Source organism: Phalacrocorax carbo, chromosome 4 (assembly GCF_963921805.1).
Source record: "Phalacrocorax carbo chromosome 4, bPhaCar2.1, whole genome shotgun sequence".
Lineage (NCBI taxonomy): Eukaryota > Metazoa > Chordata > Aves > Suliformes > Phalacrocoracidae > Phalacrocorax > Phalacrocorax carbo.
The window spans coordinates 84,033,255-84,057,992 of NC_087516.1; the positions used below are offsets into that span (position 1 = coordinate 84,033,255).

The 24,738-nt window shown below is 43.7% G+C and overlaps 1 protein-coding gene across 2 annotated transcripts in view; it reads right to left on the reverse strand.

Moving 5' to 3' along the window:
- The window catches only part of ANTXR2 (ANTXR cell adhesion molecule 2), a 117,944-nt gene extending 94,025 nt beyond the window's left edge, over nucleotides 1–23,919 (reverse strand). The window contains exons 1-7 of one of the 2 annotated variants that reach the window (XM_064450767.1): nucleotides 23,508–23,919; nucleotides 22,663–22,734; nucleotides 19,590–19,661; nucleotides 12,304–12,385; nucleotides 11,161–11,268; nucleotides 10,997–11,065; nucleotides 10,107–10,187 (exon numbers count right to left, since the gene is read on the reverse strand). In XM_064450767.1, coding sequence (XP_064306837.1) covers nucleotides 10,107–10,187; nucleotides 10,997–11,065; nucleotides 11,161–11,268; nucleotides 12,304–12,385; nucleotides 19,590–19,661; nucleotides 22,663–22,734; nucleotides 23,508–23,662 — 639 coding nt within the window. In that variant the 5' untranslated portion in view covers nucleotides 23,663–23,919. The remainder of the gene's footprint in view (nucleotides 1–10,106; nucleotides 10,188–10,996; nucleotides 11,066–11,160; nucleotides 11,269–12,303; nucleotides 12,386–19,589; nucleotides 19,662–22,662; nucleotides 22,735–23,507) is intronic. The other variant, XM_064450766.1, reaches the window with a different exon arrangement.
- Between the last annotated feature and the right edge of the window lie 819 nt (nucleotides 23,920–24,738).

A 24,738-nucleotide genomic window follows, 5' to 3' on the forward strand; every position in this document is an offset into this window, starting at 1 on the left:
CTAGCCTAACAGCAAACTCTAGACAGTGGCTTTTCTGTGGAGATTTTCATCCCTTTTTCTTTCTTCTCTCCCTTCCAAATGTGGGGAACATCGTTTTCTCTAGAGATGCTATAAATGCAACTCCTAGTGAGCAAAATATAACCAACCATGAGAAAAGCAGATCTAGGAATTATGGTAAACTGGAAACATAATTAAAACTGGAGAAGCTATGTTCATAGTGTGACACACAAAGAGGATGTGCTTTTCCTTATGTCCTGTGCCAAGCGGCTCTGTCAATTAACCATGAAACTCGCATCACCAAGAGCTGCATCTCCTTTAGTTCCACCCTCGATCAAGAATATAGTGGTAAACATGCTCAAATTAGCCACCTACAACCTTGTAGTTGTTACTGCAAAACATAGATAATTCGATAAAATGTACTGAAAGAAGGAGGGCAGGAAGGGAAGATAGCACACACTACCACTAAGTCACAAAACAGTGTCTGAGAGAGCCCAGATGATATAAAAGCATTTAAAACTCCTTTTAGTGTTACTAGTCTCAGTTGGATCTGTGCATATAGGCAAAGCCTCTTTTGATTATCAGCTGTAATACTAAAATTCTGTGGGCTGTTTCCTGATTAGGGATTGCCTACACCTTTTGGCTCGCACTAAATGATGATCAGGGAATGCCACACACCTGTACAACTAGGGCTTGCGGAGCAGCTATTTAAGTGCTGGCAGGAACAGAGTGGCTTGAGTGCACAGGTGTAGCAATGTGTATAATGGGATGGGTGTCTAGAAACTCTGTGTTGGAGCTGAGTGAAGCTGTTTGAGTTTGTGGAGCAAAGCTCTTGAGTTAGTTCCTTCTGTGGTAAGTTAATATTGTCCTTTTTAAGCTTCGTTCCAGTGTGGTGCTGTAAAGCTACTCAGAAGAATGTGTAATGAAAACAGTGTTATACTATTGTTTGGCTTAGTCATTTTGAGCTAAGGTGCTCTAGCAGCCTGTCTGGCTGGAGTGAGTGAGTGAAATGCAACTTCCAAAAATGGAGTTCACACAGGTGCTTAGTTCAGGTCCTAAAATTATTTTGCTTCATTTATGCTGATTGGCTGGATTAAGGCTGGGCTTAACCCATGTTTCCTTGTGTTTTTATTTTTCTATGAGTCATTTAGAAGTACTACTGGCAGCTTTGGGTTTGCTTTTTTCTATGTAATTTAAAACTTTTTTTTCTCCCTATTACTGCTGAGGCAGCAAAAAGGAAATGAAAGTAAAGCAGGAGGTATTTAATTGGTGAATGCACTCATTTGCTGTTTTTGTTATGGAGAATGAAATGCTGTCCATAGATAGGTATTGTTCATAATGAATTCCTTGAACTGTGCAGCATGTAAAAGGGAACATGTGTGAAATCAGGGTGCTGAAAAATATAGGCTGTATGTATGCCACTATCGTTACAGGCTTTTTTCATTCACGTGTTGTTAGTTTTCTTAACTGAATAGGTGTTGTGCCCCTTTCCACCATGATAGAGCTAGGCTGTCAAGATAAAGACATGGAATAGATTACAAGAGAAAAATAAAAAGAAGTAGAGGCCTTGATTACACTTAAGTAACGTTAAACATACTCCAGATCTTTAAGTTAGAAGCACCTTCACAGCACACTTTAGGCTGTAGATAGGCAACTTTTCCATACAGCAACTGATGTTTAAACTCCTCGAAGTTAATTGCTTGTTTCCAATGTGAAATATTCTATTCCTTCAGACAGGTTCACAAGGTCCGTGTCGTTATAATTCAAACTTAAGGAAAAAAGAGCGTAAAAAAAAAAACCTCCCAAAACATGGTATCCATATGCAAAATGAAGTGCCATACATCAGTCCCACATCAAGTACCTCTGCTGTGTTAAAGCAAGCCGTATCATTTCCCTTTTTTTTTCCCCAGAGGTAATATGTGTGGAAAGCAATGAGGCAACAGGACCTCCTCATACTAGATGCAGACAATCAGTTCAAGAGAACTTGGAATGAAACACATGCTGTCACAGGAAACTCCATTTTGATGATTCTCTCCAACAAAGTCACAGCAAAGAAAATACAGCAGTTAATACCTAATGGGATCTCTCTATCTGCTGCCAAACATCTGTGCTCTTAACTAGGACTTGCTGCCAATTTCGGCCCACTTCTGACACTGTTCAGCAATGCCTTAGACAAAGAGCCAGGGTAAAGCGGGTGGGGGGAAAGTTGCTATCCTGTCCCCTGTCTAAATGAAAAAAAAATCCCTGAGACATATGGTCTTGCATAAAATAACCATCAGAGAGAAGCCTGCTGCGGTGTCAGGTTAGTGAGAATATTCTAATTATACTATATCTAAGCAGTACCTCATTTGCAGTCACCGAGTAAACCAAATGTAGATGACAAAAGTGTGGGTCATGAGAGATGCGTATTTTAACAGCATCAGAACCTTTACCCCCAAATTACTAAAAACAACCCTAAACCCATTACTTATCAAGTAATGGAAATAAGAATCAAGACAAACTGTTACTTTCCATAACAGGGAAAAAAGTTGTTTGGGCTTTTTCTTTTTTTTTTTTTAATTAGAAAGGAAAATCTGGCTCAAAGAAACTTATCACTAAGGAAACACTAGATTTCAATTAGACTTGCGAGTGCTTCATTTTAAGCAAGTTTTACAGCGTCCCTTATGTAACAGAACTGATAGCCGTGCAGGGATAGATGACAAGTCAAATCCAAATCACAAGGCCCATGCTTGCTCACACAACCTGGAACCGTGTCAGTTATGTTGCTGGCTTATCAAGCTCTCTGTTCTCCAGGAGAACATTATATGGTTTGTAATATGTCAGAGAATGTCAAATTAAGGGCTGCACAGCAGTGAAGGGTAGAGCAGAAAGCATTCTATTCCAGGCCATTGATTCCTTTTAACAACTACACGCAGTAATTCCCAAAACTATCTACTCGGTCTCAATCACATGGAAAACGTAGCACGATGTTAGTTCCAAACCTTGTACCCAGTGCAGCTTGAATATTAGACCATCCAAGGGGATTAAAGATGATGACTGATTTAATCAGAATAATTCTTTTAATGATAACTTGTTGCATTTCTCCTCCCCCCACCTCCGTAAATGTTTAATAGTTTGCTTCCTGGATTCCCTGTGCATAGACCGAACATATTTTTTTCCTACAGGAAATGATCCAATTAAGTTGATGTATAATTGAAAATGAACCGTTTAAGCTGATTTTGCTCTTGAAAAACCTCAACAGCATACAGTCAGTTGGGTGACCCTCTTCCCCTCATCTACAGCTGAGGGACATCATTTAAGGAAAGAAAGGGGAGCAGACTCAGCATTCCCTAAGGAAGGCAGACAAGGGAGGAATCTCAGCTTTAATGAGCTAAGCTGGCACAAGCACAAGGCAGAAGTATCGACTACTTCAAAATAATGGGGTTCCTCATTACTACTCAGTAACCCAGTTGCTCACAACTTGGCCACTGAGACGCAAGCAGTTCAGACAGAAGAGGCTCAGTAAACAGTCACATTAGAGATACTGCGCATGTACCAGAATGTCTAACCTTGGAGCACTAACTGCTGCAGTTGTTAGGTTTCCCACTCTCCATAAATACGAACTCTGCTGACCTGTCTTGTTGCCCTACAGTAGGAGAGGTTGATTGACAAGTATGAGTTTAATAATTCACTATCACCCAGTGCAGAAGCCAGGTCAGACCCAGGAAGCGCTGCTAATAGCATATTTAGTGCAGAAGGTGTCAGATTTGCAGAAATAGGCTGGAGCATATTTTTGTAAAGTCATTGCAGTAAGTTTTACAAACCTGAAGGCTAAAATTGTTCTTCGCACAACACAGCTCTCACCTACCTCAACATAACGGACTACCACTTGCTAGACTTTGTTCTCTGTCCCCGTGTGGCACCAACTCGCTGTCCAACGTGGGTCACTTAGCCCTCTCCCTGTTGACGCTTTTGTTAGACTGTAAGATACACAGGTACAGGTCTGCTTTTCACCAAGTCTTGTCAACAGCCCGTGTGGCCTCGCTCTCTGCTGAGGCACTGGGGTATGAGTGTAGTGACAATGACTGTCACCACATTCAGGATAAGTGACTAGTCGGGTATTGACAACCATAGAGGGTGCCACTGCCATGTACATTTTATGCAGCGGTTCCCTTTGGGCCCCGCCGATCTGGCTGTCACCAATCCATTTAACTTAAAGGTAGGAATGCGGTGTCACGCACCACGATTGAAACGGGAACCATCTAATGGACATGGAAACCCCCTGGATACTCAATAGCTATCCTTCACTGTCACTCAAATGAATCTGAATGCTACAGGGATTTTGCTGACTGTTCTTTACAACCAGAGCAGACTTCCCTCTATCATCAAGAAGAGTTTTATTAGAAAGATTTCTACAAGTAGGTGGTAAGAGTTTCATAGCACTACCTGCTTATACCGCTTTAGCAAGAGTCTGCCACTGGGTGTGTTATGAATACGTTTTTTCTAGAGGATCCTGGATGCATTTAATCCTTAGTTCAATTTTAGCGTTCCTCGGTACGCTCATTTGATGGTTGTAATTAACTCTACTTTAAGCCTTGGAGTCTACCTCCTACGAATATGGAGGTGTCCTCTCCCCCACATTACCCTTTCACCAAGAGGTGGATGCTTGAGCAGATATTGAGAAATCTCATCGTATAGGGTAAGGTACCACATAGCGAGTGGTGCTACTCATTTCAGTGCAGGCATTTTCACAAAAAAAAGCTCCGCCTGAGAAAAGAACTACTGATGTATGTATCGGTCTATTCTTCCAAGAATCATTCCTTCCTGTTGTACTGCCCCCTTCCCCTCACAGGTTTACTGTTAGCTAACCTTCTCCCAGTTTTTAAGGCCGTTCCTACAGTGAGACGTGTAGAGCTGAAGGCAGTAGTCAAGGTACAGCTGCCGGGGGAGCTATCCGCAGGCGATTAGTAGCTTGCTCTACAGTGTACCGTGTCCCGTCTCTCCATACCTACACTCATGTTTAAGACTTAGAGAGTCTCCAATTTGTTTCAATATTATCTATGAATTTGCAACTCTTCTTGGACGAAGTTACAACTTCATGCTAAGGATTAGGGCTTTTCCCTGGGGAGCTCAGCCAACTTGCAGACAATTTAGCTTCAATTTTAAATGGTCTAAGTGATGCAACTGCTCAGCTTATGTGTCTTGATCAATTTTTTTTTGTCCAGTATGTTTAAGGGTGGTTTTCCCACATCAAATGAACAATTCAAAACTGAGCACCTGCAAAATGAACAAGCAGAAAGAGAGCATAACAATTCTATTTTGAATCCTTCTCAGGTAGAATTCTTAAAAAATTTTGGAACAATTTAAGATAGAACAGTTCTAGACTGACCTTTTTTTTAAACTGACTACTTACTCTGATGTTCTGCCTGTATCCGTTCCTGTAGTCTTATCTGATAAATTTTGTGGGGTTTTTAAAGAACAAAATACATTTTAACTTCCTGTATTAAGTGCTGCCAACTTACTTTAGTATAAAGATGTGCTTAAGACTACTTAGAACTGTCAGACACTTTAATAATGTTAGTAAAGTGAGTTTCATTAACCTAACTTTTAAAGGCACAAGCCTTGTCCAATTCTGCCTGCAGAGACAACCGGATGACTTTAACTCACAAATCAGTAGGACTTGTGTCTGCTTAAGCGAAAAGGGAAGCGGGGATCTTTGACTGGTTTTGCTTTTCAGAACACAGCTGAGCTGTGCAAACCACATACACAGAAACGTGCCATAAAAGCAAGTAAAACATGAAAAACTTGCAGGAAAAATTGGAAACAAAATATCCTACTGACTTACAGCAGAGAGTTATGGGAACATTACAGAAACTTCAGCCTTATGAAAGATATTGCCTTGTCTAAAGACTCTACTTATTTGATTCAAGTAGTAGCAGCACCTTGGTTCCCAACTCCTTAATGCAATTGCTTCTTCCCGTTATTCCTCCATTCATTGTTTCACAAGTGATCAAACAATTAAAATGAGCAGCGTTCAGAATGGCAGCATTTCCTGCTTCTATGAATACAAACATATTCTGTTTCCCTCCTAGACAGGGAGTCCAATACTGGTTTTTGCATTACAGGAAAGAGTTTACATGACCCCTGAGATATTATCCAGCTGCCTCAAGGCTATAGCCACACAGCCTCTAGTCACCTTGCAGAAACTGAACCCACAGGGAAATTGTGAGTCTGAATGAGCTATTTAAGAAGCACAAAACCTCCACAGTTTCTCCCCATGAAAGTGCTGGTTCAGGACTACATGTGGTTAGGTGCAAGTGAGGCACTCTTGAGTTAGCTTGCTTACAGCTCAGCACCCTTGTAACAAGAGATGTGCAGCCTCACCAACACTCCCCCAAAGCCAGGTAGGAAGGTGCTATTTTGCTTATGACAGATGGACTCAGATCTAAAAATGTAAATGATAAATTCCCAAATGGTTCTTTATCAAACAGGTGTAAAAAAAAAAACCCCACACATATGATATATCAGAAAGGAAGGGAAAGAAGAATGGCTTTCATTTTGTTATGTAGTACTGAACTGTCACATGGTGATATAAATTGTGCACTTCCAAACCCTTAGAGTTCACACTGCTATCACTTGCTCATGAGGCCATGCTCCATGTAATTATCAGCCAAACTACATCAGCAAACGGTTCCTGATAGCATAATAGCTTGCCTTCAGCATTTTTCTTTTAAGCTCTAGACTTCTGCTTAGATTTATGCACCCTGACAATGCTGTTCAGTTTTAAGGTTGGATACTAGCAACGCCAGAAGAGCTGGAAACTTCACAAAACAGTCACCTTTTCACAGAAGTCTGCAGAGTTTTGAATCATTAGTTGATATTATTCCACAGAAACACAACACAGCACAGTGGTGCTTAAATCCTTAATACTTCACTGGGATTTTATCTGAACTAAGAAGGACAAAACACAGTGCAAGCTTTTCAACATCTCAGCTAGGTTTTCTTTAATCGCTAATCTCAACTCTCGTGAATGTTAATCCCTGGCCATGATTAAACGTGTTTAGTGTATCTGTCCAATGACAATAAATTGGAGTAATTGCTTAGATTTCAAACAACTGCAGAAGCAGCTACTAACAGAATACCTATGATATAACTCATCACTTTTTTTTTTCCTCCATCAACAAATGAAGATTAACTGCTCAGCTCTGTCAAACTTGCTGCAAGTTTAACAACATAATAGCCAAAAAATTCCACAGCTGAGGCCGGTAGAGGCAAATGTAGTAGCAGCTTGGAGAAGCTCCTCCAATCATCCCTACTGAACACTTTTGTGTTGTAGTTTTGCTTGAGGGTTTTAATTGCTGGGTCGCTGCCATTTCTGTGAACAGGGTATTTTTTCTAAAAAAGAAGTGCTTAACAATGTTCGTGGAGGGTTTCACAACTGCACCTTTGACGCCACACTTTGAGCAATACTTCTGCATGCTTCTGATGTATTTCATTTTCATCTGTTTTGAAATTAGCTTTCCCTTTTATGACAGAGTGTCTCTCTGAGCCCGTATACTCTAGCTAACTTGCAAACTGAAATGGATTTACAGCTGTGTATAAAAAGGAATACTGTGACTATTTCATGTTCAATTAGATCTGCTTATCAATTTTATAATGCAATGAGAACGAATTGTTGCTATCAGTCAAAACCCCTTCAAAGAAAATTGAGTTATAACTACATACGTATTTCGTACAGCATACGAAAAAATCATGTTAATACAGCCACCACAGATGCATTCAAAAAGCAAAACCACCACACGCAAAAAACCCCACCCAAACAAACCAAAAAACCTTATCTATGGATACTTCCTTTCACGCTATGTGGTAAAACAGGGACGCTGGCAGGGTATCATTCTCTCACTGCTTCCAACAAATACATTTAATGTGCTTACTAGAGGAAAGAAAAGGAGAGTCTCAAATGCCTTGACAGCTAAATAAAACTCTGGTTAGATTCAGTGCTTTTCAGAAAGCTGTAAACAATATTCAAGCCTCTAAAAGCTCTCGGGAGCTATCAAATCACTAACACTGTTTTTGTTTGATCCTTTATCCCAACAAATGAGACTGATGCAGGCAAGACTGAAGTCAGTTGATACGTTTCCTATCAGAAAGGCCTTCTCATGCTCCTTTATTTATCAGCAAAAACATTTTCTACTGCCCTGACAGCCACAGCATAAGAGTCTTTTTATGGACTGAAATACGCAGTAAGCCAAGTGCTGAAATGTCTATTCCAGCTGCAGTCTGTTAACTAAAAGCCTGAACGATTCAGGAGTTCAGTCCAAGTTTAAAGGAGCAGACGATGCATTTAAGCGGTAGAACAGTGTACTTGAAGTTTGCTTTTTCCGTACAGTCCCTGTCAGTGCTAAGCTGTTATCTTAAAACAAGGTGCTGCCATTATGTGCCTCTTTTCTTGCTCTACGGCTATAATATGCACAAATCTAGAATTTTTACACTCGGGTTTTTCACACGTACCAGAAGAAGCTGTATTGAGGCTTGTGCAAACACCATCTGACAAATCTTATCAGAAAAGCTTCCCTCACTCTGCCCACAAAAAGGTGAAGGTGCTTGAAAGCTCCTGGGAGGTATACGAGGCAGACTGGCACTGCTACTAGCCAGAGACTACCCAAAAATTCCTTGGCTGAGAATGGGGGATAATGGGACAACCTACAGGTGATGCCAATCTGTTGTGTGTTTGAATTACAGGACCCTCAAGCTGAGCTCTTCAGAAATCTCAAGCAATGGTACTCCTGCTGCGTCCTCAAAGAGTGAGAAGAGTAGAGAAACCTGGCACCTTGGAAGGGTCCAATCTGCAGGTCAGTGACCCTTGGTGGAGGGGAAACTCAGAACGCAAATGTCTTTAGCCCTTTCTCTAGTTCTATCTTGACATATTTTGAAATGCAGAATCCTTGGAAACAATGTACTCAACTGGAGTTAAACATTCAGCTCTTAATTATAAGTCTATCACTAGTGGCTTCAATCTTGCATCACTTCCCACTAGCAGAATAACTGTTTCTTGTAAGTCTTTAAAATGGCGTAGAATGAGATTTTTAAAAAGCAGTACCACATGGGGTGTACTGTCTTTTCAGGAAAATAAATGTCACTGCATGAAAAGGTTAAGTCTATTCCTTTAGAATGTGCAGGGAAGACTCTCAAATTACAGTTATTTTAAGCAACAAGAAGGAAAATAATTTGTTTCATTATGACATTAACTTCACAAAAACCACACTATTCAAGGGAAGTGATAAATTCATGACTGCATAATATCCTGTATGTGAGTAGTATCCTTTCCTTTTTTTAAAAAAAAAAAAAAAAGGAACGGGAAATGAATTATAGTGGGATATCTCTCAGAAAACAATTTTTTAATTGGTTTTGACTTGACTTTTGACAGTAAGATTTTTTCCATTGTGCTGCCTACATGCAGCAGCAACGCTGTTAACCTTGCATAAAACACACGGCCTTTAGTTTATGATGAGGCAAATAAATTAAGTCCCCACAATAGAAGGTGTCTTGCTGACACCCAGCTAAAATACTGTCAAGCCATTGATCACAACCAAAATGTTCCTCTTGCTTTGATCCCTTCTTGCAAATCAGAGTGGCCTCATCTCATTGATGGGAGTTTCTTGTGGCATGTTGAAAAGAACGAACTGAAAGTCTCGTCACTCACTGGGAAAACAAGTGGTTAAAGTCAAGGCTAAGTTAGGTATTTAGAATGCCTCTGTGTATATGAGGATTTGCCAATTCCCGAATTGTGCTCAGTCCTAATGATTTTAACCAGTTGTTCTCAACTTTCCTGGGGTAACAGTGTCGATTTTTTTTCAGACTAAACCTATAACAGTCACTCTTCAATGCATCCCCCTGAAATTTACTGCACTTGTATGGAGTCCTCAAACTCCACACAAGGTCTGAGCATGAATAATTGCCAGAGTGGCAGGCAATGTTAATTTAAAGAACTGCGTCTCTAAGATAAGGAGGAGATAAGTTAATATATTGCAGTTACTGATTTAGGAACAAATTCTGCCTGGAAAAGTAAATGGGACTGAAGAGTATGCTGTCGTTTTGAGGAAATGTTAAGCTTATTGCCTGGTACTCACAGAATTGATTATCCCCTTAAGTGCTTGGAATCCTCCAGTGACAGGGAAGACTTGCTCTTTCGTGTCAGCAATTTTTTCAAGCTTTGGAGAGAAAACACATGAAAACACGTGAATCATTTGGCAAACTAAATTCATCACGCTGCATTTCACCCTTAAAATGTAAATAGATGTCTAAAAGCAACTCCCATCAACCCTGCAAAGAGAAGGAAGATTTTGAGTTCCCCCACAGCTAACTATGACTTGTCTAAATGGGAGGACTTACTACAACCTACTGCACTTAACAAAATGGTATAGTGGGTAGCCATTGTGTCAAACCACCACACTAAAGAAACCTTTTAGGACCTGTATCTTGGCAGTGATTTCATAACTTTTTCCAGACCCGCCTTCACCGTTTGCTCTGCCTTCCATTAAAAAGTCTTTCGATGCGCCTTCTGTAGTAAAGAGCCTTTTCTATACTTCTCTGTTTAAGTCGCCTTCATGGTACAGAAGTAGCTACAGCCTTCATTAGGACACAGCAACTCTGGAAGAGCTTTTGGTCAATGAAGGACATGGATCCTTCTTTCTTTTTCTTATCCCAAGGCTGTTACACACACTGCTTGAAGCTTGTCTATAGGTACTGTGCCCATGTGACCTGTAGCCTAATCTGGTGGCCATCTTGATGAAAGGGGTTTTGCCTGCATCCTTTCTTGCTGGCAGCTACTGGTTAGCAAGCATATTTCCACGGGTCATCTCAGCGATGAAAGTGACACACGCTATTTATGTCTACGTACACATTTGAGGATCTGCTTCCTGAGCCAGAGAAGACATCATATGCCTAATGTACGTAAAATTAGTTTCTGTATTACTGTGACAAGGTAGGGCCTAGTAATCTGAGATAGTAACATTCTTACCTGTTCTTGTACAAAATCAAGGACACCAACACAGTAAACTCGAGCTCCCAGCTCTCTGGATTTCTTTGCCTGCCCCAGGACAGAACAGAGGAATAAGCAATTTCATTCAACGGGCTACACCCAAACTCTTCAGAACATAATAAATATTTTCACCTAGCACTCACCTCTTTCTCTGCATACAAGGGAATCTGTCCATCTAACTTGCCATCTGTCAATGCAATGATGATACTAGAAAACCTTGAGGCTCCTTGCTTCTCAATTTGCTTGTTGGCCTGAAAACAAAAAATATTGATCCAGCTTAAACTTACACCTGAAATTTTAACCAAGGCACATCTTCTATGTGAACATAGCGTCTGAAACAACACTCAGCCTCATCTTTAAAACCATTTCTTGTGACAATCCTCTGCTTCCCTTTAACTCACTACTAACAAGGAAATAATTCATCAGTATTTTCCAGTCGCCAGTGAGCCCATCTCCCAGGTGCTGGGGTCACTAACTGACCAACCCTCAGAAATACTCGATTCTTTCAGGACAGGTACTCTCTGAGTTGTGAATCTCGCTTCCCTTCAGATCCACCACAGGGTTTCCTTTGTTACCCCCCCCCCAGATTTCAAATGCCAGTCAGTAGGTTGCAAGATATAAAAAGAATGGCTTAAAACTAAGTATTTTTGTAAACGGCATTAAGGTTCTGTTTGCCTAGCTTTTCAGCCCGCAGATCACAATCACAAACTTGGCTCCACAGGTATAAAGGAAGAAACTGAGTTTCTATCCATAGCAGTGAAAGCTTAGATCGTCACCTTCAGGGCCTGGGTCTTTCAACAATCACAAAGTATATTTTAAGTGTACATCTCAAGAAAATATAAGCACTTGGGAACTTCATAATTGAAATAGTCCAAAATTAAGATGATTTTTCTCGTAAATGCTGATCTGTGCAGTAAACTTGCCATAAGCACGTGCTCTAGAAGGCACTGTTAGACTCGCAGCCCTACAAAGCTGTGTGAGACTATTTACCATGTAATTGGTATGCTGTGTTAGCTGTTAAATTCATGACAAAGAACCAACCGCTCTCTACTGCGAAGGATCGAGTCAAAGAAATTCCATATGGCAATTTTCTATGAAGGCTAATCTTCTGCATGGGATTTGCACAGTGTCTGGGCAATCTTGGGACCACTTAGGAAACCAAAAAGGTTTGAGTGTAACACACTGAGGCATACAGCCGATCCATTTATGTTACAGGTTGTTGCTGTTGTTATCCAAAGGGTGATAACAGCAGATATCTGGATCACAAGACGATGAGTAAAACCTACCTCCTTTAATCCTTCATGTATATATGTGTCACCTGCTGGTTTTACCTCCTCCAAATCCTTAAGACCTTTCTTGATTTCCTCTCTGAAAACAAGACGGTAAAAGACTGTTAGCATGACTTGAAGTGGGGAAAGGGGCTAGTTTATTGACAGAAAAATTAGCATTTGTCATAAATGAGATGTGAAATTAAAATCTGTAAGATACAGCATTTAGCTGAGATAACTGTGTGGAGGCAGATTTTGTATTCACAACGGAAGCAGCACTGTGGTAACAGATATTTTGGAACTAAATAACACAATATATGCCTCAGTGAGTCAAAGACCTAGAATCAAGTAAAATGCTTCAGACAGAGCAAATATGGCAAAGAAGTGGCAAAGCCTCAGCATTAAATAGCCCAGTGGAAATTCTGTTACATTAAGTCTACTTTGCTCAATTAAACCAACTTCACTTCCAATCATACTGCAATTAAAAAAGAAATCCCCTAAAACAGCAGCTCTATTGCTAGAGAAATATTTCAAGTCAATATGCAGGTATTTAATGGGGTAGGACAGAACTGCAGTAATTAAAATCTTCTCCCTTAAAAAAATAAGTATCAGTAGGCAAATACAGCATTTGCAAGACACCTCTTGTATCCAAGGAAAGGGACTAGGATTAAGGATAGTTTTTTAAATTTTTGCCTGTCACAACCTTTCTGTGTGACTTTTGGCAGGACTTACACAGGTCACAGTTTACCTATATTTAACAGGAGGATACGGTTGCACCATGATCTCTCATGGGCCTTTAAATAAATCCACCTTTGACTGCAAGATGCTCACTTAACTATGATGATAAGACTGGATAATTCTTTCCAGTGAAATAAGCGTGAGCGGGGGGAAAAAAAAGATGGAGAGACTTTACTGAAAGAATCAAATCTGGAAGTTATGCAAGCAAATTTCCTGTGAAGCCCAGCGAAAGTTGTGCTAGGAAAGGACAAGTGAAAACTAAGTAGGGACAAAATTTGGGCCAGAATATATAGAACACTCTAACAAATATAGGTGACAAAGAGGAAACCAGCAGGGGTGAGGAGAAGGAGGGAAAATACATTGCAGGATGCGTGAAAGCTTTCCTTAGGGCAAACAAAATGAGAAAGAATGCATATGCTGCTCTGCCTGAATGCCACCCACTAGTCATTTGTTCCACTGATGGGCTTCCTCTATGTTTAGAAGCTCTGTTCCAAAGTACAATCCAGAGCTGTAATGTAAGCTGCCCATCACAGGATCAACCGATACAATCAGGGAGGGGCAGAGGACAAAAAAAAAAAAAAAAAGAGAAATGTGGCATTGAATATGTGGAAGAGAACAAGTTATGTAAGATAATACAATCTGTTTGATCCAAATATTTTACATTCAGCATCTATAGAAACAACTTGAAACTGATTATGTATGAACGCAGATTATAAACCACATACTTCATGCTTGCCAGAAATGAGTGGCAGCACATCACAGGCGTTAGTGTTCTGCTGCCAAGAAACAAGCAGCAACTGAAGCCCCAGTTTTCTGAAACAGATTTCATTTTGCAAAAATAGCTTTTGTACAATCAGTTCAGTTTTATTTATCTAAAATGTCTTGTGACCCGGTCACACAGAACTCTCTGGTGTTTCCAGGCCTCTGCCTACAAGGGGCTCCAGGAAAATCTTTAGCAGCATGAGCTTCTTTAGCTGCATTTAATCAGTCGCCTTCTTTTTCCCTTGGGGCACATCTGTACTACATAGGCCCAGCCACATGTGAACAAGCTCCACCCATGCTCCGAGTTAGTCAGGTACGAGCGAGTCCTGTCTGGACGTCACAAGGCCAATGTGGGTGCAGGACTTGGGGCTCCAGCAAATGAGCCCCACCAGACGGCAGGAGAGGTTGGTTTGGTCACGCTAAAACTTGAACCCAGCTGCTCTGGAGGGTGGGCACAGGAGCTTGCGTCCACCTGAATCATTCTGATAATGGGGCTCCCTTTAGTCAACCAGCCATAGCAACTCCGAAGCCCTCCTTTCCGCTCTTCAGTGCTCTCAGAACTCTCCTTCCCCCAGGGAAGGGGTTGACTCGGCCACATTGGACACCGTCAAGAGTCGTCTGGACAGGGTGCTGGGCCATCTTGTCTAGACTGTGCTCTTCCCAGAACGGTTGGACTAGATGATCCCTGAGGTCCCTTCCAACCTGTGATTCTGTGATTCTGTGAATTTCTGTAATAAATTTTTGTAGCCAGAAAAATACACAGTTTGAAAACTCATCTGTACTGAAATAACAAAGCCATGACCTCAGTCTGTGTGTCTGGGCACTACCGCGGTACAGTTCAGTAACTGTGATAAAGGCTAAAGGGCCATTGGCTTCATGGGTTAAGCGAGACAAGGGAGGGAGGGCGAAAAGCAAAGCAAAATCAGCAACTTGCAGCCTGTCTGTGTTTGGGCTGAACGAGTACAAATTTAATATCTCTTCCCCATTCAGCATATGCACTGCATCACATCTCTGGTTTTTTATAAAAGGCACATCTAATTTTTAATAGCTACCCTCTCTGTTCTCTCTTTTAAGCTTTGTAACTACTTCAGACAATTCTTCCAGCAGCAGCCAGACAAATGCAATCACGGCTACAGGCTCTCCGTCATTTTGCTCTGCGGGTTCTTTTTAGACAGTCCACGAACAGGGCTGCAGGCATAATCTCAGCCTGGGTGAGGTCAGGAGAGGTTCTGGTGGCACCTTCAGCAGCACACACTGGTCTTCCCTCTCTGGGGAACTCTGCCATGCTCTACCTCGGAGAGCAGGACCTTGCAGCGGCATTAGACACCTCAGCTGCAGAGGGCTTGTTTGCTGTGAGGGAGGCTGTGCCAACTCTGCTGTGAGTCATACAGGCCTATCTACAAATACAATTCCCTGCACGGGCTAAAGTCTACACTGCGTTTGTCTTGTACCTTCAGTGCCTACCCAAGGAAGGGCACTGCAGAACTAGATTTAGAATTGAAAACAGACCAATTTGTAAAGACAGATTACAACGCAGCCCAGCTTTGCAAATGACTGAATAAATCAATTTAACACAATTAAAATGTAGCAACCTCTCCTCATCTGAGCATGCTCCACAATTCAGATTTACTGTCAGGTTTAAAAGTAACTGTTTGCCTTTCCGAGTTCGAATTACGCCAAGGCAACTATCACCAGCTTACAGGAGAGGCTTCTCAGCATAAGCTCCGTTGCACTAAGCTGCAAGCTTTTATTTAGGCAACTTGACAGGTACTGTTTTCATCACCATTTAGTATTATCTCTTGCTTTAAGTCAGTTTAATTGACGCAATGCTAACCACAGTGCTGTCAGCAGCCAAGTGGTCGGAGTACTGATGTTAAGGCATTGCTTTGCTTCCTTGCTCGGGCAGGGCCACAGCCAGCGATCGCTGGCAGTGGAAGACAGGTACTACTTCCTTCCACCGCAGCAGGATGTAGATCACACCCCCATCTGAGAGGACCAACAGTAAAGCTACAGACCCCTTACGAAGCACAAGCCACCTCAGTTTCTCAGAGATGTGATACTGTATTTGAGAGTAAGAACAGTTAACAGGAAGGGACAATCATTTGCCTTAAAGGAAATAAATGCAACTTCAACATGTACAAAGAAAGGCTTATACTTGCTAGAAAGCAAAGCATGCTTGAGGACTGAATCTTCAAAACCATTCAAATCCCTGCTTTCTTTAGGGAGAAATTTCTGTGCTTGTACATTAGTGCTGTGGAGGTTAGAACCAGTGGAAATTGTCACATAAGCCTCAAGTCATGCTGATTCAGTTGGGCAAGGGGCTAGCGTTGTATGAACCGCTGAGTCCCCATTAACATCTACACAGTTTTAAGTAGTGGTGTTCTTAGCCCTTCTGGAGGGTGGACGGTATCTTGTATTTCTTTTCCATGTTGCATTCTACCTACTGAAGTGCTGGAATCTTGAATAGTTTTCCAGTGTGCTGAGAGTACGGGCGCTCGCAGGGAAATTGTGATTCCCAACAAGCGTGTACTTATCGTCTGAAATGAGGCTATGTGCCTGCAAGGCAATATACTTCATCTCCCACGAAAAAAGACAAACAAAACGGGTCCTTAGGTTTTGTGGCTAAGAAGGAAGTGTAACAACAGGGAAACACACAAACTTGTTAGTGAAACAAAGTAGGGGGAAAAAATGTGTTCGCTATTAAAAACAGGGACGGTTACATCCCTGACAAACACAGTTGTCATACTGGTTAAAGTAAACCCTGCACAAAAGCCTCCTCAGGTGTGTAATTTGGAGGTTTCTGCTTTTTACACCTCTCAAATACTACAGAGCGCTCGGGACAATTAAAATAATTATTCTGCTTCAAACTTCAGGCATCCTGCATGGGCTCCAGATGGAAAACACATAAGCGGCTGACTTTGCTCTACTTTATACACTCAGCAGAACACGGTCTGTGCAGATGGCTCTGTTTTGGCAAGCTTCTTGAACCAAAGCTTAGGGTTAGCTCACAAGACCGAGGCTCAAAATGCATAAATGTCTTGCTAGATTACATGTCTCTGTGCAACACAGGAATAGTCAGTGCTCCACCAGAGTATGGACAAGCACAGTAAGGTACAGTTGGTCATGTACCAGCTACTGAACTGTCCTGTTTTTCCACCTTCATTAATATAATCTTTCTTTAGCTCCAACAGGAGTTTCCCCTAAGCAGAGTCAGCAGGGCTAATCCTGGCCACAGATATTGGTCAAATGCTGCAGAAGCAGGTTTACAAACACATGAAATTCTGCTGGTTGGCATGCAGTTGGCCAAAAGAGAATGCAGACGACATTGTGCCATCTGGATGACACTTGTAAGTGTATCCGCTTTTCAAAAAAACTTGCTTTTCAAAACTAGTAGCAAAACTGAGCCCCAAATGTGAATGCACAAATGTTTGTTTACTACTTAGCATACCATTTCCAGCTACACTTCACAGGGGGAACGTGTATCTCTAAAAAGGCATATAACCATTGTGAGAAGTCTTTTCCATCTGGGTGTTATTTTTACTCTATGTATTTATTACAGCATTGTGTGTGCTGTGGTTAACAATGACTTCTGTTTCCAGAGTTATTCACATAGCACTGTTCGTAGTCACAAAATATTTGGTAGTCTGGGGGCTTTGGTGCTATGATGTGGGTTTCTTTATATCCACAGCTTTATTATGCAGTAAAAACCAGCAAGAACTTTGTGCAAACAGTTAGAAGCCTATGGCTTTCAAAACAAGAAAGACTTCCCTGCTTTGAACTAACTGCTGGGAATGAATTGTGGTTTCCTGACATTTATGAATTAGCAAGAAAGCAAGGGGAAAAACATCCCTGCAAGTCCAAAATACCCATAAAAAACCCAAGGCCTTAATATGCCATAATGACACACACATACACAGCCATCCCCAAAACTACACTGTACTTAGCATCCTCATCTTCTGTCTGGAACAATGGGAGTTAGACATTCTAAGTCATTTTCCTCTGTTAACTTCTTTAATATTTAAAAGGACAGCTGTTCCAACTGTATCTATTTATTCTTACCTATGTACATATGGTCAGAGTTACTAATGTCTCCTTCTTCATTCTCCTTGTAATTCCTCCTAAACAATAAAGGTAGTAATCTCCTTTCCCCTGCCACACTCCAAAAAGCATCAGCAAACCCTGCATTGAAGATATGTCCCACAAAGGAACTCGCTAGAACTCAAGAAGGTTCTTCCTACGCTTTAAAAGAGGCTTCCGAAAAAAACACGGTTCTTTCCGTGGCTTAAAGCATGCCACAGACATGCAGTGAAAAAGGCATTTGTGTTTCTGTGGCAGGGTTCCAGGGTTTGGCCCAAGCATTCCAAGTGGTCTGTATGCTATCAGGGCTGACTCTCTGTGCTTGATAAGGAATAGGCCACTGGCAGCGATTAAGGGCCTATTGAAATCAAGAGAAAGGATCTCATTGACTTCAGCAGTCCTCAGAACAGGCTTAAGTGTCCTCTCCTGACCTCTCTCAAGCCATCTGGAAAAATGGGTTGTAACCTTGTCTGTCCCCACAGAGAGCAGATCCAGCATCCAAGTCCAGGTAGGGGGAAGTGAAAACTTGGCCGTTCTCAAGTCAGGCCACTTTTTAAATGCAAAAACAGGAGGGGCTTAGAATTGGGTCTTTAAGACATCCCAGCATTCATTTCTGTAGCGTGCTGCATTTATCTGTTGCAAATGACAGCTCTCTTCAGTAAGTCTTGTACTTGCCACTATGCATTATTTTTAAATAAATAAATAAAAGCCATACAGTAAACTGACCAACTATGTCAGACCACTTTTTGTATTGACTCTACTAAAGGGAGCAGAAAGGAAGGACTACCTCACTTCCACCCTGCCACAGTTCGTTAAAATGATTTCTGAATGGTTTGTTCTCACATTCCGAATCCAAAAAGCTGTGCAGTGTGGTTAGCTTCTGGGCAGAAGGGGGAGAGAGAGGAAGTCTTGTTGGCTTTGACAAGGCTGAAAGGATACTGAAGGACTCTGATGGCAGCGCAACTGTCCTCTGTTGAAAGCACTGATTCCACTATATTGTTTTCCAATTCCTGTGATTTTAGTAGTTAATTTTGCAACTATCTCTTCTCTACCTCATTTTCTCTTTCCGTTACCCCCCCACCTATCCTTGACCTATCCTAACTGCTAATCCTTACTTGCTTTCGAAATCAGGGTGTGTAGCCTTGAATTCCACTGCCTTTGAAAACATCAACTGAAAGGAAGAGCTCAGGCACACACATACGTCATCACAGTGCCAGAAAGATCTCACACCTTTCCAGTGGCACCAAGTCCCCTGTCTAAAACCAGTTTTGAAGTTATGATTTGAAAATGCAAAATTAAATACCTAACTTATATGACATTATGGGAAACATTAATTTACCATTCTATGCTTTACCTAGGCATGAAAAAGTACCGAAGACTTAGCTACAGACGTTGCTTTACAGAAGTAAAAGCAAGAATCGTTTCTCCTGCCGTGCCAAGGAAGATGCAGAGTCATGCAGAGATTAAAACACTACTTGCAGTTGTTCTGCAAAGCATTGGAGGAGTTCGCATCAAGAATTTATTTCCCATCGTTCTTCTCCTTCCTTTTTTACTAGGCTATCCATGGATACGTTCACAAAATTAAATCCAGCTCTGCACAGAGGCTTCATGACTGGCCACCACTTAAAGGTATAGTTATTGTTCAGTATCTGTTACTGTTCCTGATTTAATAAGAGCCCACGGGGGTGAGGAGGGAGGGGGAGAATTAAAAAAAGCAGTGCACTAACCTGTCTCCAGTTAATGGCAGAATGACGTGTGCCCGGGTGGAAAACACGATAAACGATAATCTCATCTTTGGGCTTTTAAAAAAAGGGAAAGAGAAAAAAAACGTACATTTTAGACAAATGAAATTAAATGTACAGATGCACTGCATTTCATTCGCTTACTCATGCTTCATTAGCATCATCTTTATCCTCAAACTGCCAAAGAACATACTTTTGAGCTACAAACCCAGAATGAGAGAAGAATTCAAGGATTTCTGTCCCTCTCCTCCTTACCCAGATGCTTTGAGAACGAAGGACCAGAACTACCATTCTTTCCTGCTTGACTAGACTCCGGATCAAGACTAAGCCTAACTGTTGCTAAGCCTAACAGTTAAGATCTTATGCGAGCCAACCAAAAGCGAACTTTGTAGGTTGTGATCTACCAGCATACACAAAAGGTAACACATCCTTTTATATTTTCATGGTCACTCGTGTAAAAATAAGTCAGGGACATAGACTTAGGGTACACTGTTGCTCCACGGCATTACAGGGACACACTCAAAACTCTGCTCCCCCTTTTTAAAGATTGATCCTGACACAATGCAAATTTCAAACTGTGCTTTTCGGTCATAAAAATCATCAAAGAAACAGTGCCTTCCAGCTGATTGATCTCTCAAAAAATTAGCAGGACAAACTCTTTCAAAATGAGTATTTTTTTCTTTTGGTGACATGGAGTTGTGACACTTAAGATCAACTTCCAGAAAATTATCCGGGGAAATGTCATCATAAAAAGCAATACTGTATGAATTGATTTTATTAAGGAATTAGGCCTTTTTTTTGAGAGGCCTACCTGTCTCTTCTAACAAGATTACGAGGAATTACATCCAACTATCAGTGGAAAAATGCACAAGGACTGATGTTCTGGAAGCCCAAGACAGTACCTTTCCTAAGGTAAGTTGTAACAACATCTTTCCTACCCGCTCTTAATTTTTATTCATTACAATTTCAATATATTCAGTAATTTTATAATTCATTGTGTATACGTATCAGCATTAATTAATCAGGTTAATGTTAGTAAAGACATTATACTTGTAAAGATGAATGACCAAACATTTTCTGTTCACTTATATCAATGATGCGACTTAAAATTATTGGCATCATGGGAATGTAAGTATTGGGCAAGTCTTCGCACAGAACAGCACAGATCTTTGATTTAAGATCCAGTCTTGCAGTCTACCCATTAAGGCCCTGAATACAAACATCTGAGATGCTCTGAATTAAATTATAATCTAAGACACAGGATAATCAATCATCTTAGTTGCTGCAAGCAGTTGCCAAACAAAAAAGAAGTAGTTGCAATCCCAGCCCTCTGGTAATTACATCACCACCTACTCCAAGTAACTTGAGACTTCCCTATTTGAGATGCAACTCTCTGTGCATAATATCCTCAAAGTCAACAATTTAGCTAACTTGTCTTACAGACAACCACAAAACTGTCCTCTTTGCAAGATGTCTTCTTTCTGTTTGACTCTCTGAGCGCTCAGACACTGTGACAATGGAGAAGGATGGTATGAACGCACCCCTTAAACCTGATAGCCCTGCCTGGCACAGGCCTTTCAGAACCGAGACAATCAGCATGCAGCGCTATTACTGCAAACATGCACGTTACAGGCGAGTCAAACTGGACAGCAGATGCACCGCCATGAGTTAATTCTTCAGGTGAGGACTGAAGGAAACTGCTACCTATTGCTGCTTTGTTTGCCTTCTTCCCACAACTCCTCTCTTCAGTTTAAGAGAGGGCAAGGTCGAATGACTCCATGCCCTATTCTGAAAGTGTACTGACACCTGAAGGCAGGACAAAGCCTCATCAGCCTTCAGGGGCACTCCAGCCCCCTCAGGGAAACACAGAGGGGGAATGTCCTGTTCAGGCGTCCACAAAAGCCCAACAACCCTTGTGCTGTGAAGGGTGAGTCCTCAGCACCCGGACACCGAGCGAGATGCTTGCAGGTTGGACTGTCTGGCTCTGTGCCACAACTGATCCTCCTTTGGTGTGAAAGGTCAGCAGAGGAACTAGCCAACTCAATAGCTTGATAATGCAGCCAGACCCACCACACAACAATTGTTGCAAAAGGAGCATCATTTGGCTGCAAAAGACGATGAACTGAAGGATTTACACTGAACAAGCAGCACCCTTTCAGTGCGGGCAAATGTGCTTTTCTACCACTCACCGAAAAGATAGCGGTGCTCTAGTATCTTCAGGCTCTTATTTTTTACTTTTATTCTAGAGCTTACAAAATAACTTTCAAAAGCTTATGTCACCCACTTGTCTTACAGAAGATTTGCTTTTTACAAGATTAATGTAAGCAATATTTAATTATGCAAGCCTAATTGTATCCCTTTATTAGCAAGCCAAGATTATAATTGCCTGCTGTACTTCATTTTCTTTAGCAAAAACTACGACAACATCTATGTCTGCATCTTTGGGGGGCTTCCTTTGTTTTACTCTGTTGGGTTTTAATGCTGCATCAGAGTAATCCTTAGCTGTTTGTACCGAGTACAGATAGCCAGTATTTACAACAGTCATTTCTGTGGCAGCAGTACTCACCAGACAATACTGCTAGCTGGCTAGAGAGTTGATTACATACGTGTAAAACAATATACTGTTAGTATGGCCTAACCTTCCTGTATATTTGAGCTTGGCAGATACTCCCTTCCTTGCAATCTGCACCATATATTTACATATACAGAGACATGTATTCAAATGTCCTTATTTGTATAGAGCTCTAAAAGCAATATACAAAAGTACTTCATCAGAAATGAGGCATGTGGCTTACGGAAAAAAAAAAAATTAACAAATCATCAAACAACATTGGAGAGTAATTTTAGCAATTAAGTATTTAAAGATGCATATTACCACCTTTTTACTGAGCTCCAAACCTGAGAAAATGAAGTTAAAGTTTCCAATATTTTCCAGCAATTTGGGTACGAGAAGCAAAACTCAACGTGTTTGTGAAACATTATCTACTGAGCTTACAAAAGCACGGGGTTTTTTCCAAGACATCCCAGTACTATAGATGTCGCAAGCAGCAAAACGCACCTCACAAATCTTTCTGTCAGCTGATTTACAAAATCAAATATTTCACGCCAGTTCTGCGCTACGCTCCCAGATCTGGAAAGAAAACAAAAGCACGTTAGCAGGCCTTATTTAAGGAGACGAGGCGAGGAAGCGTGACAGTTTCAGTGAGAAATGAGGCAACACAAAGCTATTTGCTTTCCTAATCGTTTCAAGTTACCGCTGAGCCCGGCTCGCGATAGTGCTTGTGTGCGATTTCTGTCACGATTTCTGTCACGACCATGGCACCCCGCGGTGACGAAGGCGTTAACGACCGCGCCGTGAGGCCCAGCCGCATCGGTTCTCTGTGAGGGGCCGGTCCTCGCCCCCCCCCCCGCGACGCGGGGCGTGCTGACGGCGATCCCTTCTGCGCAAACTTCGCCACAAAAACACGGCGACCGACAGCTGTTGCGGGGGAGGGGTGGTCCACGCCGCCGGTCGCTCGCGCTGCCTCAGCAATGTCCACCCGGGCGCTTTCGGTCGGGAAGCGTCCCTCGGCTGGGATCCTCTCTCACGCCAACCTCGCGGTTCCCGCGGGCGGGGGCCGAGGGTGGGGATCGAGCCCGCCCGACCCTCCCCCGCCGCCCGGCACCGAGGCCTCGGCCAGACCCGAAAACTTTGTGCGCCCTCCCCGCTTCCACGGGGCCGTTACGCCGAGCTCCCCCGCCCCGCGGGGCTCCCCGCGCGCGGCGGCGGCCGTTAGCTCCCAACGGCCGTCAGCCCCCAACGGCCGGCGCGCGCGGCCCCCTCAGCCCCGCGACGGCCCCGGCGAGCGCGCGCGGCCGGAACAAAAGCCGCGCCCGGAGCCCGGGCCCCCGCGCTCCCCTTACTTGTCCAGCACGAAATACATGTCGAAGGCGCCGTGGCACGACGGCTGCTCCGGGGCGGCGGCGGGCAGCAGCGCCAGCAGCAGCGGCGGCAGCAGCAGCAGCAGCGGCGCCGGGCCGCGCGGAGCGAGGCTCCCCCGGGGCGCGGGCCCCGCCATCGGGCCTCGGGGCGGCGGGACGCGGCGGCGGCGAGGGGACGCGGAGGCCCGGCGCTGCCGTCCTGTCCCTCCGCGGGCGCGGGCGGTGCCGAAGTGGCCGCCCCTCGCCCGCCGCCGCGGCTCTCCCGTAACGGCCCGGCCCGGCCCTCCCCGCCCGTCAGCTGCGGTGCCTGAGGCGGGGGCCGGGGCCGCGCGGGCTCGGCGCGCCCCTCTGCGCCTGTGTGGCGCGGCCCGCCCCCGCGCCCGCCCGGCTCCGGCGGCCACCCCCAGCCCGAGCGACGGCGACCCGGCGGCGCCCCCCCCCCCCCCCGCCCGCCCCGCTCCCCGCCGCAGGCGCCTCCCCGGCAGGCGGCGGCCTCGCCGGCGGCCCGCGGCTGACCCGGGTCCGCGTCCCCGGCGGCCGGGCCCGGCCGGGGCTCCCCCTCATCGCCCTCTGCGGGGCCGGCTGCGGGACCGGGTGCGGCGTGGGGGGGCTCCCGGGACTCGGCTCTCCCCGCGGCCGCAGCACCGGCCCCGCTCCCGGGCACAGCGCTTGGGGCCGGGCGGGCAGCGGCGAGGGTCCCCGCGGCGCGAAGGGTCCCCGCGGCGCGAAGGGTCCCCGCGGCGCGAAGGGTCGCCGAAGCCCACCCGTGCAGGGGTCAGCGCGGGGAGCAGAAACCTGCCCTGCCCGGGTTCAACGTGGCTTCAGCAGAGTTAAGAGCCCGCAAGAGCCGAGAGAACTGATTGCGGCGGGGTAGCAATGTGTTACTCCACAGCAGCGGCCAAAACGCGCCGTTAGAACAAAACCCGTGCCTCGCCAAGCTTTTCGTACTTCGGGAGGGCAGGCAGCTTCCCTCTGCGCTGCTCGCGTCCGCTTCCTCACCGGGACCTGATACTCAACCTGTCCGTGAAGCCAACGTCTGTCAGATACCCCTCTGAGGAGGCTTAACCAGGAACCTCCTGGGATTTGTTGGGTTTGGGTTTTTTTTTAATAACATTTAGAGTTCTTTGCCAGGAGTGCCTAATGTTGAACATTTTTCTAAATCAGCAGCCAGCTAAAAGCTGTTGCAATCCGTGTTACAGCCGTACGTTAGCCA